Source organism: Numenius arquata, chromosome 15 (genome assembly GCF_964106895.1).
Source record: "Numenius arquata chromosome 15, bNumArq3.hap1.1, whole genome shotgun sequence".
NCBI classification, from domain to species: domain Eukaryota; kingdom Metazoa; phylum Chordata; class Aves; order Charadriiformes; family Scolopacidae; genus Numenius; species Numenius arquata.
Window position 1 is genome coordinate 6664012 of NC_133590.1, and position 17080 is coordinate 6681091.

General features: G+C 47.6%; 1 protein-coding gene across 1 annotated transcript in view; it reads left to right on the forward strand.

Moving 5' to 3' along the window:
- The window catches only part of RBM20 (RNA binding motif protein 20), an 81643-nt gene extending 76763 nt beyond the window's left edge, over nt 1-4880 (forward strand). The window contains exon 14 of the mRNA XM_074159085.1: nt 2954-4880. Within this exon, the coding sequence (XP_074015186.1) occupies nt 2954-3064 (111 nt within the window). The 3' untranslated portion in view covers nt 3065-4880. The remainder of the gene's footprint in view (nt 1-2953) is intronic.
- Nucleotides 4881-17080: the final 12200 nt, after the last annotated feature.

Here is a 17080-nt window from a genome sequence, read left to right on the forward strand (position 1 = left end):
GAGAATTTTCTTCTTGATTTTTCTGAAGTTACGTAGCTGTAACCATACAAAGGCCTCTGGCTTTCAAAGCCTGTGCCTGCAGAGCTGCGATACTTGTTAATAGTGGAGCCTCCAAGTGTAAGCTTGAAAAACAGGGGCCTAGTTTGCATCCTTGTTTTGGCTTCATACAAAAAAATCCAGGGGCATTCACCAATCAGAGGTGGCACCACTCAGTGAAAGCTGTGTATCCCATGCGAGGCTGTCCCAAAGAAACTCGTGCCAGAGCCAGGATTGCAACTCCAGCCCCTGCTCCTGGCAACTGGTCCCATGGGAAGAAAAGGGATTTTTTTTTTCATTTTCTAAGTTATTTTGTTAGTCATAGAAAAAACGGTCCAACTAAAGCTGAGTCAGTGTGAAAAACAACCTCTTTTTCTCCCCGTTAAGACATTTCCCATGAGCACTATGGTAGATATCTAACACTGACTTGAGATAAAAGAACAAAGACCACAAAAGCTGTTAAAATTAAATCTGTCAAATATGGTAATGAAAACAGACTGTTCTGCCGAGCTGTACCTCTTATCTTACTAAATGGAGGAAGTAAACGTCTCATCCAACTTTTGCCCACTCAAGTGGAAACTCAGCAAATTTTAAATAATTGTTCTGTATTACTAGAACCCTTTCAGTTGCAATAATGCTTATTTATGCACTCTGCAAGAATCGTCAGTCTTCTCCTATGATAATGCAATTTAATGAGCATATCCACCAACATAAGAACTACGGACTCTAATTTTTACTGTACGTGAAGCTCTGGCTCTGCTGCTGCCGACAGTCTTTCTGTCACCTTGCCTACATGACAAATACCATTGTACAATGACAATGACATTTTTCCAAATGCTCTCATGGGTATTTTATAGTTGATTTGCTACTTGTCATTTTTCACATGATCTCCTTGGAGCCACATCCAAAATAAATGTTCAGGGCTTGGATTTGAACATGAAATGAACCAGTTTGTTTACCAGTTTTCTTCCAAAAGCCTTTCTTAGGTGATGAAGTCTTAAAGTACAATACTCAGCTTCGTCTGAGTATGGTGCCCCTTGAAGACCAGCAATCACTGAAAAAAATTCAACAGTTTCTTTGTCAACCTTGCAGACTTTTTGCAATTTTCCATTCTCTTCAGCTTCATAAATTATTTTCCCAGGTGGTATTTATATTTACAGATCCACTGCATTCTCTGTGTCCAAAAATTCCATCATTTGGCCATCCCTCCCACCACTACCACAAAAAGCTGTCAGATTCATCTGGTGTAAGCTACCCTGGCAACTCAGAGCAGCATTTTACCCTGTTTTCCATGGGCTTTTTGCAGTATTCATCAAAACTTGTATTTAAATGAAAAGAAAAACTTTTTCCTTACCTGTCATTTTGCTATAAATTAATATGAATGCCTGATCTGTGAACTTCAGAACCGGTGTTTGTGGTACTCATGATAGCTGACAACGTCAGCTAAAGGTGGTGGGTAAACCTCAGTCTTATTTTGCTGGGTAATCATTAAAAAACAGAAATGCATGGGTTATCTGATCCAGTGACAAGCGTTTGTGGTTTACTACAGTTCGTGGTGTACAGATCACTTCTCCCAGCCTTTAGGGACCCTATATCTCTCTATACTACTGTAATGTTTACTCTGGCTTTCTGCCACATGGAATTTTGTACCCAGGGATCAAGACTGAGAGTTGTGTAATTTCCACAGCCAAATCCCTATATTCAGAGGAGCAAGGGTGCCGTCATCATTATGTCAAAGCTATGCCCATTCATTATTTAGGTGTTATTTCAGTATTTAGGTGAGACAACCTGGCAATCCTTACACAGCCCTTGGTTTTTTGTGTATCCAGTTCTCATTTCACCTCTTCCCCGTGGATGCCAAAGAGCAAACTGTACTCTGGGGGAATCCTGCAAGTAGATAAAATTTTGCAGTGATGTGAGATGGTCTTTTCAAAACAAATCAGAATGAGTAATCAGCTAGAAAATCAGCTAGGGGTTTTATGATCCTGATAATGTGCAAGTCAGTTATTCTTGCATGTGATACATGTATAAGTCATTAATAAGAACAGCTCTGCATTATTGTGTGGAAATTTCCCACGTGTCTCTCTACAGTAGCTGCTACTGAAGAAGCTTCTTTCCATCCATTTCTAGGTCTGTTGACCTTGAATAAACACTTTGAGCACCATTTTCAGACCCACACCAGTTCATCGTCCAGTTTGTGTGCAGCTCTGCCAACCCAGGGCACTGCCAGAAGGCTGAAAGCCTCACTGGCCATGTCTGTATTTTTAAATCACACTGAGTACTTTAAAGCTTTGAAAGGCTTTATCTTAGGGAAACACAATAAATGTAAGTACTCTAGCCAGACTGCTAAATTGTGTTAATTATTACCGAGTTTGATTATTCCCTTAAAACAAATGTTCCTGTGCAAAAGATATATCTTGGAACTGCACGTGCTGAAAAGGCAATATTTATGCTTTAAATTGTGACTGAGAAACTGCATCTATTTTCTGACACCAGTCTTATACCAGCTTAATTCAGTTGACTCTGTGGAGCCTCTACAGCTCCATACAGCTCATACAGAGGAGCCTCTACAGCTCCTCTACAGCTACAGCATCTGGGAGTAGAGAGTTTGCAAGGAGAAAAGGTGAGGTCTGGTTACACAGACGGATGGGGAGTCATGGTCCTCCTGGTTCTGTTACCAGTTCCCCTCGCAGCACAGAGAAAATCACTGGACTTTTGGGTCTCTCTGTGCATTAAGGTAGTTTACCTGACACAGTTATATTTCCTGGCTTGAATTTTTGTCGAAATCGGGCTTTTATGCGTTTTCTTCCCTTCTGAGATGCTGGGAGAGTGTGAAAGCTCTGAAAAAGCATAAAGCATCCCACGTTGAATATTTTTCGTTTTGGTAACGATGCTTTTGTTTTTGATGTTATTGCAGAAGTATCTATCCCAGCTTGCAGAAGAGAGCCTGAAAATGAAGGAGGAGGGCAGCCACCTGCCTCAGGATGACACTGGCATTGTTCCTCACTTTGCGAAGAAAAAGCTATGATGCAGATGAACTGGAAGAGCTATAATGAGTGAATGCTAATACCTTTTTTTTTTTATTTCTAAGATATAACTGTCAATTTGCACTGTACAGAGGAGGGGAAATAAAGAGCATGTTCCATGCATCTATGCCCAGAGTGCCATTAAAAACCAAAATGCCTGAAACTGTTTCCCACGGTGAAGCAATGCTGGCATATCTGTAAGAAGTGGAGCAATTCTTTCTCACACTCTGCGTGCTGGGAGTGGTTTCCTAGATTAAATCAGAATTCTCAGGGATTCTTAAAGTTTTAATTCTGATGTAACGCATCAGGTCAGGCGGAGTATTTAGAAGCACTCAGCATCCTCCAGTGGACGCTGGAAGGAAAGGAGATGTGACTATAAATAGGCTTTAATGTTGCTTAAAATATCTTCAGCCATTTCACTCATTGCCCCGGTGAGAAGTAGGATTTGCATAGGACATCTAAAGCCATTGTGCTAAAACTAGTCAGTAGATGGCATAATCTAAACCCCATCAGCATCCACCTCCATGTGTCTTAGAGCTTGGTGAAATGATAAAATGTGTGTGTCGTTAAGCACTGACTGTGTCGTACGAGAGCAGAGGGAGCCACAGTCTGTCCCCAGGGACCTCACAGCCTGAAGCCAGCGCAGCGAGAGCAGTTCAGATACACGTGCTGACAGCCGACCTGTCTCAGCATTTTCCATGGCGTGGCCAGGATGTTCTCCAGGTACCATTGTGTTTGAAACTCTTCTTTTTGATAACTCTAAAGGGTGCCAACTTTGAGTCTTACAGACTTGAAACTCTCACGAGAGGTTTTTTAAAGTGCCACATGTTCGGACCATGTCTCTTTTAGACATTTTACTCAAGATCCTTGCTTTTGGGGTCTTTTTGTTTTCTTTCAAGCTTGCTTTTCCTCAGCTTGGCAACGTTGATTTTTCCTGGTTTTCGTGGAAAGGTGCCAGACTTTTAATATTGTTTTTGTATTTTATTTCCCTGAATTTTTTAAGGTGAATACAACAGCTGATGGCTCACAGAGTGCTGCACTGAGAACACAGGATGCACCAGCAGCTCTGGCATTATTATGAACTATTGTTTCTGCACAGTTGTTGCTTAGTATTTTGCAAAGTCCCTTTGAAATGCACTGTGCAAGTTTCTGGTTCATTTCAATAGGGCTTTGTGTAGTAAAGTGAATACGTACCAAACCATTGCCAGAATTGATCCCGGAGTTATGCTTTTATAAAATGCCCCACATAATCTGGACAGATGGGGATGTGCAGACATATTTCCGTTCTTTGCCGGACTAATATCCATCCCAGTATGTTACGTAAAAATTGCAGGTGCTGGATGTCCTGTTTAGATGTTGTGCAGAGGAAGTAGTTTCCCAGGAGGTTCTAGCCATCCCTAAGAATGACATGGGTGTCACAAAATATTGCAAAGTGGCTAAATTGCCAAAACTGCTTCTACCAAAGTATTTGTTCCAATGTGTCTTGTGCCAGCAGCGATGCTTGTTCTCTGAAGTACCCTGTAGCCAGGCAGCGTGTCTCAGAGGTGCCCGGTGTTGTTGCCTGAAGCCCTGTTCCATTTCATGGCCTGTGCTTTCCGCTCGTTTTTACCAGAGGTGGGTTCAGATTTCATATTTGGAATTCCTGCTTCTCGTAAGTTGAGGGATACTTTACATCCCAGATTCAGACGTGGCCTGTCCGAAAGACAAGGGGAAATGAAAAACATTACAGCCTAAATCCTCCTTTGTCCAGACTTGAAGTATGTTAAGACTTGGGTCCATCTGTCATTTAAAACAGTGGCTTTTTTGGTTTTCCCTATGGAAAAAAAAAAAGTAAAAATATTTCAAACCAAGTATTTTTCCTTCAAGGACTGGGTTTTTCTTTGACTCCTTGTTTTCCACATCGCAGCGAAATTTGAGCACAGGGCTGTTAGGGCGAGAGCTTGTATTGCAAGCTGTAAGATTACGAAAACAGCAATAAAGATTGTGCAATTGTCTTCTAAAGCACAGCTTTCAAGCTGGCCATGTATCATCTGAATATGAAGTTCCCTTCATGCCCTTCAGCACAACCTGAGCACAGGGAAGGAAATGCAAGCATCAAATCTTTGAAGCTAACTCTGCTATCAAACTGGGGCTCTCACCGGCCTAATGGGAGCTTGTTAGACCATGTGGTTAGGCTTAATTGGATGTGAGACATAGCTGACTGTATATCAAAGTCATGTGCCTCCAGCAACTTTATCCCCAGGTAACCTCAAATGAGAAAAGTATCACTGTTATTATTCTTTATTTGGATTGCAGTAGAAGCTACGGGTCCACTGCCTTTATTATAGGCACGGCACAAATCCACAACAAAGACTTTCCCAGGCCAAAGAGCTTTAAATCAGACTTTCTGAAAACAGACAACAGGTGAATACAGGCAGGCAGGGAAGGCAGGAGGTAACCATGAGATTTTGACTGGCAGCAGCAGAATAATTAAAATGAGTGTTTACCCAGGGGCTTATTTTTGGATTTACGGGAGATGATTCAAGCTACTTTCCCCCTCCTCTGATTCTGAACCAGGTTCACTCCCATTATTCACAGCTTGCATATTTAACCTCCTTTTTTTTTTTCCTGGCTAGCTGCATTAGACAGGCAAAGTCCCTTCTTGAGAGAATGGGCCTTGGTATCCTTCAGTCCCCGGTGGCTTAAGTTTCGGTCTCCAGCTGGGGCTCCAGAAGCTGGAGTCTTGACCGAGGCACACCAGGAACTGTCCTGGCTCCAGATACCTCGTTTGGGTCATGGGCACAGGCCCTTGCTTGCCAGCGAGGAAGGAGGAGGCTGCAGACGGCATCTCTGCCCTGTGTAGTTTCCTCCTCTGGAGGGAGATGACTCAGGTGCCCAGCCCTGCAGGAGTGATCAGACCCAGACGTTTGTAGAGGTGGCTTGGACACCCCGTCCCTTTGGGCTCTGTCCTGACACAACAGCAACCTGCAAAACCCTGGGTATGGCCAAACGGGCAGCACCCCTTCTGAGAAGGTCCTTTCTCCCCCTAAAACTCAACATTTGACAGCAGATAAAAGCAATCCCAAGCCTCAACTAGCTTTTAATGATCCCTAAGATCAGTTTTCGGCCTGATGCACTTTGAGAACTCAGAGATAATCTCCTTCCCTCTCCAACAGGCCATCATACAATGCTGACAGGCACTCAACTCCTCAACTTCTCTCTACTACCTATTCTGCTGAGGAAGGAGCCACTGTAGGCAGCCGCTCACCTTTCTCAGCTTGTGTAAAAATGTGTTGTTTCTTTTGGTTTATTATATTTAAAATCTTGACTTTTTTTTTAGTTGGCATAATTCATCATCACTATAATCCACGCTGTTTATTAATACATATATATATATATATATATAGCACAAAGCAGGCTCAGGTCTAGCCAAACAAATATTAATATTTAAAAAGGAGCTTCCTTAATATATACAAATCATTTCAACACATCTCAACCAAAGATTGCACTTTTTGAATAGGGACAGTGTTTTTCATCTTTGTGAAATCTGTATTGGTCTCAAATAGTCTTTAATGTCAATCTGCAACTTACTTGCTTTGAAGTAAAAAGTAAAAAAAAAAATTAAACATTTGCCCCATAAGATTAGACAAAGATTCATATTGGCTTTAACACTAAATTAGTGTTAGGCTGGTTATATTCAGGGTTTTTCTATTCTGTAAGGATTAAGGCTGTGATTTGTTGAATTATACTTGAACTGGACCAGATGTACTATTTATTGAGCTTATATAATCTTGTTAATTTAAGTTTTGGCTTGTAAACAGTTGGAATTTGTTAGTACTTGTTTAATGATGTAGGAACTGTCACCAGTATTAACTGATCTGTGTAACTGATTGCAAAGTGTTTCAATTTGTGTTTCTTAAAAAGACAGATTTTAATAAAGAGAATTATAAAGCATATATATTTGTGGGCAATTGTCCCAGCAACAAGATGCTTCTGGCTTCCCAGGGGATCTATTAAAACCCCCAAATTAATAAAAGATAGTTTGGGAGGTAACGAGGAAGCAGGAGGCAAAAATGTTTGCTTTTAAATATATTTTCTGGAAGTTGTGATTCTTACCAGGTAGCTCCTGCCGTACAGATCGCAAGTGATTGCCGTCCTCCGGTGCTGACGTCGAAGTGAACACATCTCAGCGGTTCGCTCTGTAATTACTACTAATTGTTATTACCCACTTCTGTCCCTCTAGATATGTCCTCACTTCCCTTTTTATTTCTGAATGAAGCTGTCTGTCCCCGCTGGCTTTTCTCTGTCTCCATCCAGGTGGTCTTCTCATCCTTCTGAAAGCACCATATAAAATCATCCCCAGCCAAACACCTTCTCCACCTCATCTCAGCTTAAGTCCCTCTGGTTGCCCATTTACCCCGTTTCCCTTGCGCTCGCCCTCTGCTGACTTTTCCTCTTTTCAGCAGACTGTCCTCCCTGGTGCCCTCCCAGCTCCACGGGGACCTTTCCCACTCCCTGTCCTTCTCCCTGGCTCACCTCCATCACCAGCAACCGGAGCTCCAGGGAGGAAATACCCAACCTCAGCCAGGGTGACGTAAAGACGTGCTTGTACTAAATATTTAAAGAATGCAATGAGGACAAAAGCCGAGAGGAAACTTCACCTTCAGCTTTGATGAATTCACTCAGCGGAAAACGCTAGGAGGAAGACTGAGACAAGGCAATGTCCAGGCAAGGCAGGGCACGGGGCACCATCAAAGCATGAGCTCTGCCGCCCACCACCCGCTGAGGGAGGGAAACGGGTCTGTCTGCCCCACTGAGCGGCCGGGGAAATGGGTCATGGCCAAAACACCGGTACTCGGGTTTTCTGACTCCCCAGTTCATCAAAGGCTGCGTTAGCGCCTTTGAAGTAACTGTTTTGCAGCTGAGGCACACGTGTAATGTATTTTAAGCACAAATGGTTTCGGTTCTTCTGTTCTGGATGTACTGAAACCTTCGTACGTGCGATGTTGATACCATCTCATCGCAGCTATGAATCTGTCTCGCTCTAGAAATGGGACAAATCAATTTTGTAAGTGTTAACTTGGCATCGTATAGCCGTAACAAAAAAAAAGAAATCCAAACTGTGGTGTTCAAAACATAATGAGTTTCCAGTCTGGGTTTTGTCACACTTAATTTTCTTGGTGGAAAGGGGAACTCAGGTGTGGAAGACTTCACAAGTGAACAGCAGTGTGGTGTGCCCGACCTCACATGGACAGCCAGGCTGCAGCCCAGTCCTCCTGCCGGATCGGCAGAGCAGAGCGGGCCAAGGCTGTCCGAAAACAGGAGCCCTCCCTGGGAAGCTGGTGGGGAGGGAGGGCAGAGGCGTGCAGGGAGCTGGGGACCGTGCTGCCTGCTCTGGATCAGGCCGCTGTGGGGGCTCAGATGATGGACACACTGCCCAACCAGCCTCCCTCCACCTGGTCTTCAGCGCTGATTGCCCAGAGAAGCTGTGGATGCCCCATCCCTGGAGGTGTTCAAGGCCAGGTTGGATGGGGCTTTGAGCAACCTGGTCTGGTGGGAGGTGTCCCTGCCCGTGGCAGGGGGTTGGAACGAGATGATCTTTGAGGTCCTCTCCAATCCAAACCATTCTGTGATTCTGTGATGCAGCCTGGGGCTCAGCTGTGTTTGTGCAGGTGGCGGCAAGGGCAGCCCGAGAGAACAGGTTGGCCTTTCCTTGTTTTTCCACATCCGACTCCACCAATCTCCGCTTATCTGTGTCAATATGTTGAGCGCTCCTCATGTGCCTGGCTTGCCTGATGCAATACCTCAACGTGAAGCCACGAGAGACTGCGGTACCTATTTGTGGAGGAAAAGTTCTCCCCATTATGGAGGTAAGGGGAACTGGACAAAGACCAGGAATTCTCCCTAAAATATCTTAGTGGAACTGGGTAATGCAGCAGTCACACAAAAAAATCTCCTTTTCCCTTGCACAAATAGCCATAAGGGTCAGCCTTCTCATGGCAGGGCCTGAGCTGGACGTAGTGACCTGGTGGCCTGGAGTCCCCTCCACCTCCCCTGGCATGTCACACCTCCCCTTTGCTTGCCTTCAGCAGAGCTGTGGCACGTTACAGCGCTGGCAATCCGGCCCCAACCTTTGTGAAACACGCTGCCTTGTACTAACCTAATATATTCCCAGCACCATGGAAACGCGACTCCCCAGATGCTGACGGGAAAGAAGAAGAGGTATTTTCCGACTCTTCCTTCCTCCCTGTCCCCTTTCAGTGCCAAGGTGAGGCTCAGGAGGGCTCTGCCTGGTGTCCTGGGGGCTTGGGAGTGGGCAGGGGAGCGGTGGGGCCACCAGGATCCATCTCCCACGCCGTGAGGATGGTTTTCTCAGGGCTCGTCCGCACACAATTGCATCAGCCTACTGCAGGGTGAGGTTCCTCATCAGATACCCGAGGTGATTAAAGCTGGGGAGCTCTCTCCCTTCAGTTCACAACAGGCTTAGTCTGGTTAAAGAGCAGCGTTCAGCTACCTGAAGTAGCTTCATTTAAACTGAAATAGGAGCATACGTCAATTTTTAATTAACTGGGTCAGATCTGAATGAGTGGGCACGTCCAAAAGCTTTCTGTGAACTAGAAAGCTGCGTGGGGCAGGCTGAATCCAGCCTACTAAACCTTTAAATAATTGCCAGGCAGAGTCTTGGCCAATATTCCTCCAGGTAAGACAGTATCGGCAGCGCAGCCCTGGGTCCGGAGGCAGCTTTTCCAGCCTGATTTCTTCCCGGTGCCGTAGAAAGGAAGGTTCCTGTTTATAAGCTGTGCTCCGCTGATTCCTGAGCCTTGTTTGAGGACACGCATATGAGTTCCACCTTCCCCAAACAGCGTCTTGGTGTCTTTAGAGGACACAGGAAGCCTGTTTTGTTTGTGGGTTTCTTCTCCGGCTGGGCCGTGTTTGCGTTGCAGCTGGTTTATCTCTGGCAGAGAGCGACCTGCTCTTGGCAGCAAACTTTCACCTTGAGCTCGGGGGGGTGTAGCCACGCCGTGTTTTGCACACCTGTGTTGGGGAACCAGGAAAGATTTGCCTGTTTGTACTCCCCGCTGAGGTGTTAAAACCAGTTTCACGGCAGTGCTGTGAAGGGCTTCGTGGAGGTCCCAGCTCCCAGGACGTGGGCACGTCGGAGGGCAGCGCATGTGTGGGAGCAAGGCTTGTGCTGCCTTCCATGGACCTTAGCATTAAGCAGCTGGCAACGGGACTGTCGTGGTTTCGGCCAAATTTACCAAAACCAGACTGACAGATGGCCCTTCTCCCCCTCTCCCCCCCCCCCCAAAAAGAGAGAAGAGAGAAAGAGAGAAGGAGATTTAGAAGTTTAGAATGAACTAAACTACTTTAATGAAGAATTAATATTAAAATAAAGCAGAACAAAAAAAGAAAATAATGAAATAGATACAAAACTGTGTCAAGCTCCCAGAATGACAGTCACGTCACTGGCAGGCACTGGGGAAGTCCCAGACTGGACTCAGTGAGGGATGGGAATGGGATTCCAGCTCTGGAGTCAGGAACACACGGATCGGGATCAAAGGCAGATGAACAGACAGAGTCCTCTCTGGACGTCAGCCATCGCAGGAAGGGGGCTGACCCTTCGATCCCTCAGCTTTTATACTGAGCATGGGGCAGATGGGATGGAATACCCCAGTTGGTCAGGTTTGGGTCACCTCTCCTGTCCACCCCTCCCCACCGATGTGACCCCTCTACGTTTTTCCGTTTCCGACCCTCTAAGGGGCAAATAATGAAATTGGCTGCCCTTGGTTGTTACGGCAATAGAGAATATAAGCAAGGGCCTCCCTGCACACCATCCCTTGGCACGGAGCACAAACAGTGGGCTTATCATTCTGAGAACGAGCAGTTTTATCCACAATATGCCGTTAATTTCAGAGAGTTAGAGGAGGCCTGGCTAGGATGTAAAATTACTGAACAGAAAATTGGTTCGGTTTTACTTCAAACCGGGACACGGACGTACTTTGCCAACACGACAATCACAAGTGCTACTGTGTTGGTGTCTGCCCCAGCTGAGTTCCTACCCTCCTTCTTTACCCGGGTCACCGTTACTCCCCATCGCGCTCCGTCTGCAGGTCTGAGCTGTGGTGGGGATCTTGCTGCCCCGCTGCCGGCACTGAGGCATCCCGGGGGACTGGCATCGGTGTTCCCCGAGGTGCCCTTGTCTCTGGAAACAAGGCAGACCTCAAACAGAAGAAGAAAGTACACTGAGACCAACTGGGAGAGCAGCCCAGGTCTGTCCTGGTGCTAATAGGGATCGGGACCGCTTCGGCTGGGCTGTTCCAGTGCCTATTTCCATCTGATGGCAATTGGGAAAGAGGAACTCAGCTGGGCAGGATACGCTAGATATCGGCCTGCCAGCAGATCAGCGAGGCAGCCAGGATGCTGCCCATGATCCCAGAAGCCTTCTCCTTCCTTTTCTCTCACAAACTAGCCTGGCTGGGGGTGAGGGTGAGGGGAGGAGGGGTATTTTAGTGAGGCAGGGCAGGGATTTGCCTTTGGGAGGTTCCCCTGCTGTGCCAGGCGCAGAGGGCAGCCCAGGTGCCACAGGGGCGCACGGAGACCCGGCAGTGCCTGGTGTGACTGGTGCCGGGCTGTGCGTGAAACCGACCCGAGAGGTCTGAAATAAACTGGTAGGACTGTGTTCCTGGGCATTTCCCACCAGCAAGCCGGTGTCCCCGTGGCTGCACGTGCCTAGGCTGTGTGTCACCTCTGCTCTTCTATTCCTGCAAAGGCAGGTGCTGATCCACGAGCTGCTGCTGTTCAGCCACCGGCGTGTCCCTTCCCAAACCCCCTCCCTGGGGTCTGATCCCAAAATCAGCAGTAAGACTGGTGGAATCCAGGGCTAGGTGAGCCTTAAGGTAAGTACCTGTTTAAAGCAGCATCAGATGGAAGCAGTGCCCGGCAGAGCGAGAGGGCGCTGGGCTCTGCCAGCCCAGAGAAATGAGAAAAAAACCCCAGAACTGAAGTGAAAGAAACCTGTCAGAAATACAGTTTGGGTACGTTTCCCCTGGGAGCCGCTCCGTCTCTCTGCGCTCAGGGCATGTTCCCACCACGGCGAGGAACGGCACGAACTCACTTTCCCGAATTACTGCTTGTCAGCCAAGCGAAGTGGGGAGTAAGTCACGTTTGCTGAAACCCCCGTGCAGGTGGTGTCGGCGAGTGGCTGATGGCTCCCAAGGAGCCGGGGAGGTGTGTGCCCCAGGAGTGAGTGTGGGTCAGCCGGTAGGCGATAACCGGTGCCTCTGTGGTATCTTCACTGCTCGTGATTGTGTGCACATGCCCCAAGATGCAGATGGTATAAAGCAGAGCGGTGCTTACGAGGTTTATGAAGCTCTTATTTGGTCCTGGAGGCTTTCAGCAAAGACCACCCACTGAAACGAAGAAGACTCATTTTCCTGAAATGCAAGGGACCGAGACAGGCATTCGGCCTCGTTCGATGCCTTTCTGTGATCTTGCGGAGCCTTTGGATTCCTCTTTACCTACAAGAGGTTTGCTACAGTGCAAAATGAGCTCCTGGAGCAAAAAGACGTTCCTTTCTAAGGGGATATGGGTTGTTGAGGCTCCAGGTTTTCCGTCTTTAAAGCTTAATGCTTCAAGGTGAGTTGTCACAGGTTGCTAAAATAATCTTTTCCCACCGCTTTCCCCATGTCAGCACTTCTGGAGCTCCTGTGCGTTGCGGCTGCTGTTGTTATGTAAGGACTTATGAATGGCTGCAAAGTTCAAAGGCGGATTGGCAACCTCAAGTACCCAAAAGCCAGGAGTCAGCCCAAGCCCTGCCCCGTTTCCCAAGGAGAAGTTGTTTGCCAACTATTTCTTTTCCCAACTTTTTTTTTTTATTATTATTATCATTAGCCAGCAAACTCTAGGATCTCTTTATTCACCTCCCAGTTTTTGAGCGTTTAGGTTGCACTAGTTTCATCCTTTCAAATCTTTCATCCACAACCTTGAGGGCTGGGGACATACTTTGTTTATAAATGAAAGCTACAATTCCCTCGTTTCAAGGAGCTGGGATTTTAGGATATTTCCCCCAAAGCATAAAAGTTGTGATAAAATCACGGGAGTTGCCAGCAGCGCACAGAGTCTCCTCTGTTTGGGAGAGGAGGCGTTGGACGGCAGCGAGCTGCAGGCATCACCGGCTACTGTCGTGTTAGTGAGTCAAATAAAAACAACATAGTGGTTAAACATCAGCTCTGCGGGCCTCACTAGAGAAGATAACCTCATCTCTTTCTGGCTGCAGCGCTTCACAAAAGCGGATTAACGTTTGTGCTCAAGCTCCCTGCCCCAGGAGGGCCCTGCGCCCCTGGCAGAGTGGGTTTAAGAGCATAAAGCCCTCCCTGGGATGCGGGGGGGGGCTGGTGCCAGCCGGGCACCTCCTAGGACACGCGGCTGCTTCCCATCCGGGAGCGTTTCAACCCAAGTTGATCTTCTTTCCTTCCCTCTCGTTCCTCTTCACTGTTGCTTTCATTTCAGCTTCGTGCCGCCTTTCACGTAGCCCCCCTCAGCTTGAAGCAGATCCCTGCTGCCTTGTGATGTCAACACAGCTGTTTAAATCCCTTCCCCCAAATCCCCCTGCTCTCCAAAAGCTCCTGCCTGCAAGGGCCGGGCGCAGCTCTGAGGTCGTGGCTTTTGTCAGGTCCTGGCCTGAGCTCAAGATTCCTGTTTGGACCAGCATGAGGTCAAAAAGGAGACGAACTCGGGGAGAATCCTCCGCTTCAGCAAAGCCTGATGCTCGCTGGGTGCCTGCTGGTGGCTGCTGCCGCGCTCCGGCCCCAGACGGACGGGCAGCGCAGAGTGAAGGGAATGATTAGCATTATTAAAAATCCTTTGCAATTATACAGCACCTTTTCATCTGAAGATTTCAAAGCTCCGTAGCGCTCACCCAAAGTTAGTTATTATCCCATGGCGTTTAGCAGAGTCAGGCAATGCAGGAGAGCAGCTAAGTGACTCGCCTGAGGTCATGCAGTAAGTCGGCGTCAGAGGTGGGAACTCGGCCCCGAAGTGCTGACTCCACGGCTCATGCCCCAACGTGAGGAACACACCTCGTCCTCTCCTGTGCTGGGCCAGCTCCTTACGGGTGCGAAGATGGGGGGAGCACTCGGGCCACCCGAAGGGTCAGCGCAGCCTGGGCGGCGTTCAGGAGGTGCCTGGCTGGGAGCAGAACCCACCGATCCCAAGCCCTGCTCCTTCCCCCAGGAACCCTGTGCACACCACCGTTGTGTTCCTGAGGCTGCAGACCCACTGGCCGTGGCACAGTGTGGCCAAGCCCATGGCAGCCAGCGACCCTGAGGTCCTGGAGGCCAAGGTGTGGTGTGGTGTGGTGTGCCCCTGGGCTGAGCATCGTCACTGCAGCCCCCATCAAGGGCACGAACTTGAACATAAGAAGTTCCATCTAAACATGAGGTGGAACTTCTTTACTTTGAGGGTGGCAGAACACTGGAACAGGCTGCCCAGAGAGGTGGTGGAGTCTCCGTCTCTGGAGACGTTCAAAACCCACCTGGACACACTCCTGTGCAACCTGCTGTAGGTAGACCTGATTTGGCAGGGAGATTGGACTAGATGATCTCCAGAGATCCCTTCCAGCCCCATATCATTCTGTGATTCTGTGATTCTGTGATCTCCAGCACACTCCCTCCAGCCCACCGGCCCACCCAGGAAGACTATAAGGACCTTCCTTGACAAGGGACATCTCTAGAGACCCATCATCCTTGATACCCCTGAACATGCTACACAAGAACTGGTGAAGACCAGAGGTGGTTTTGCTTCCATCAGCACTGCAGCCAGGCTGCTGCTCTCCTGCTAGTTGAGCCCTGGCTACGGTGACGGTGCGGCAGCACTGACTCCCTCCAAACCTGGTGGTCCAAGCCTGCCAAGGAGCCTAGGTATACGTGCAGACACCTGCCAGGAGATCAGAAATACATCAGAAATACGTTTCTAAGGTGTTATGCTCTTTGGCTGGCACAGCCGGCCGTGCTGCGGGATGCACTGGGTGCCAAACCTCCTCCGTGCCTTGCAGCAAGAGAGCTGAGAACATCAAGCCCTTCTACACCATCACTTCTGTGCCTTCAGTCCAGCTGGGACTTTGGGACAGCGTTGGCAGGGAGGAAAGCCAGGAGGAGGGACTGGAGAAAGAGGGGGAGAGAGACAGAGAAAAAAGCAGACGTGAAACAGGGTGAAGAGAGGCAGGTAGACATCTAGAACCCCACTGGCCAGGAGAAGGCCTTGGCTGAGTCTCCTGGCCTTGCTGAGGTAAAACACCTTTTTGGTGAGCTACCACAGAAGGTGACCTGCACAGTTGGACTTTTAAGGTTAAAAAAAGTTATTTCTAAAAAGAGCAACTAATCTACAACTGCTCTTCCACTGTGTTGCTAATTTTTACCCTAGAAATATTAGGAAAATTGACTTTGGTCAAGTTTATTCTGGGAGACTTGAGATGCTTCAAGTTTTTTAATGATAAACATTACCCTGCTTAAAATATTATAGCTCTGTGATCAAGGCAGGCGTGACTGATAGGGCTTCAGACTTCCAAGGGGCATCTTTAAAGAAATCACAGGAACTAATCCATATAGTCAGCTTTCCTTAGGAGCTCGGAGATTTACATGTCTAAACTTTACTGGGATGAGATTCCAGGACTGGGGATAAAACTCTAGTTAATTAAGTACAACTTCGGTGGGGATAAAACCCAGGCAAGGGGAAAAACTTGAATGAATTTCAAAACCTCAGAAATGACACTAAGCACAAGCAGACATTACAAGGAATCATTTTAAACAGCAAAATAACCATTAGGTTATAAAAGCTATGTCTCAAAAGTGAGTGGGAGTTTTGTCTTTTAACGGATACCAATAAAAATGGGAAAATGTTTTTCCCAATTGCATACAGCAGAAGAAAACAGGGAAGGAAAAAGAGAGATTACATGGGATAGAGGTTAGTGTATAGTGGGTATGTGCAAAACCCAAACTCATACTTTGCCTTAACTTTCACTGAGGATAAGGATGTTAATCACGTGGCTGCAGATGAGAAGGATAATGGGATGGGGGTATGAAAATGTTCACTGCCAGGATAGAAGCAAATCTCAGGGCTCTTTCCTGCACTGAAGGCAGAGGAACGAGCTAATCCGCATGCCAGAGCTCCGGAAGAACTGGCCCGATGTCTTTAACAGGTCCCTCAGTCAGGGACAGGAGCAGAGGGAGCCTGTACGGGAGAAGTGAACTGATCTGAACAAGAACAGGCATGAAGGTTTCAGCCTAATGGGGTATGGAAAGCCTCAGAACAAACGGTGAAGGAAGGGCTAGCAAAAGAGAGGGAGGTAAATGGCGTGAGATTAAATGGGTTTATCAAACCCATTTATCTTTCTTGGGTAAGACAAGCTGCAAACCATTTGCTCAGTGAAGGGAATGGGGTGGATCTCACCTATTTGGACTTAAACTGCACACTTCATATGGTGCCATGTGGAATGTTCTTCAGAAAAGGGAGAAGTGATTTAGCACAAGGTACAAACCCCATAAAGCCCTGCTGTGAGAGCAGCGCAGGGCTGTCAGGCTGGAGGGCAGTTACCAGGGGAGTGTTAAACATCACTCCTGCAGATCTGGCAAAGTGCTTTTGTAAATGAGCTTGGCACTAATGTTAGTGGACAACTGCTGAAATTGCTGATGACAGAAAATATGAAGCAACCTCAGGACAAAGGAAGCTCAAGATATTACACAGAAAAAAAAAGTAGTCAGCAGCAGCAAGTGGTGGTCACAGGCACCAGTGACCAAACCCTTTCCTACAAGCCAGCTGGCAGCTCACACTTCCGTCACCGAATCTTGCCAATCCGGTGGAAACACAAAGTGAGAAATGCAGTCCTGGAAGGCAGCGGGAAAAGTGCAGGCCAGGCTGCAGCAAAGGCTGGGGTGTGCTGGAGGAGAGGCCATCTCCCTTCAGTTTACACAGCAAATGCTGAGAGCAGGAGGATTTCTGTGCGTAAACACTCCCAGGAAGGGAGAAGGAAGAGCTGACGGTGC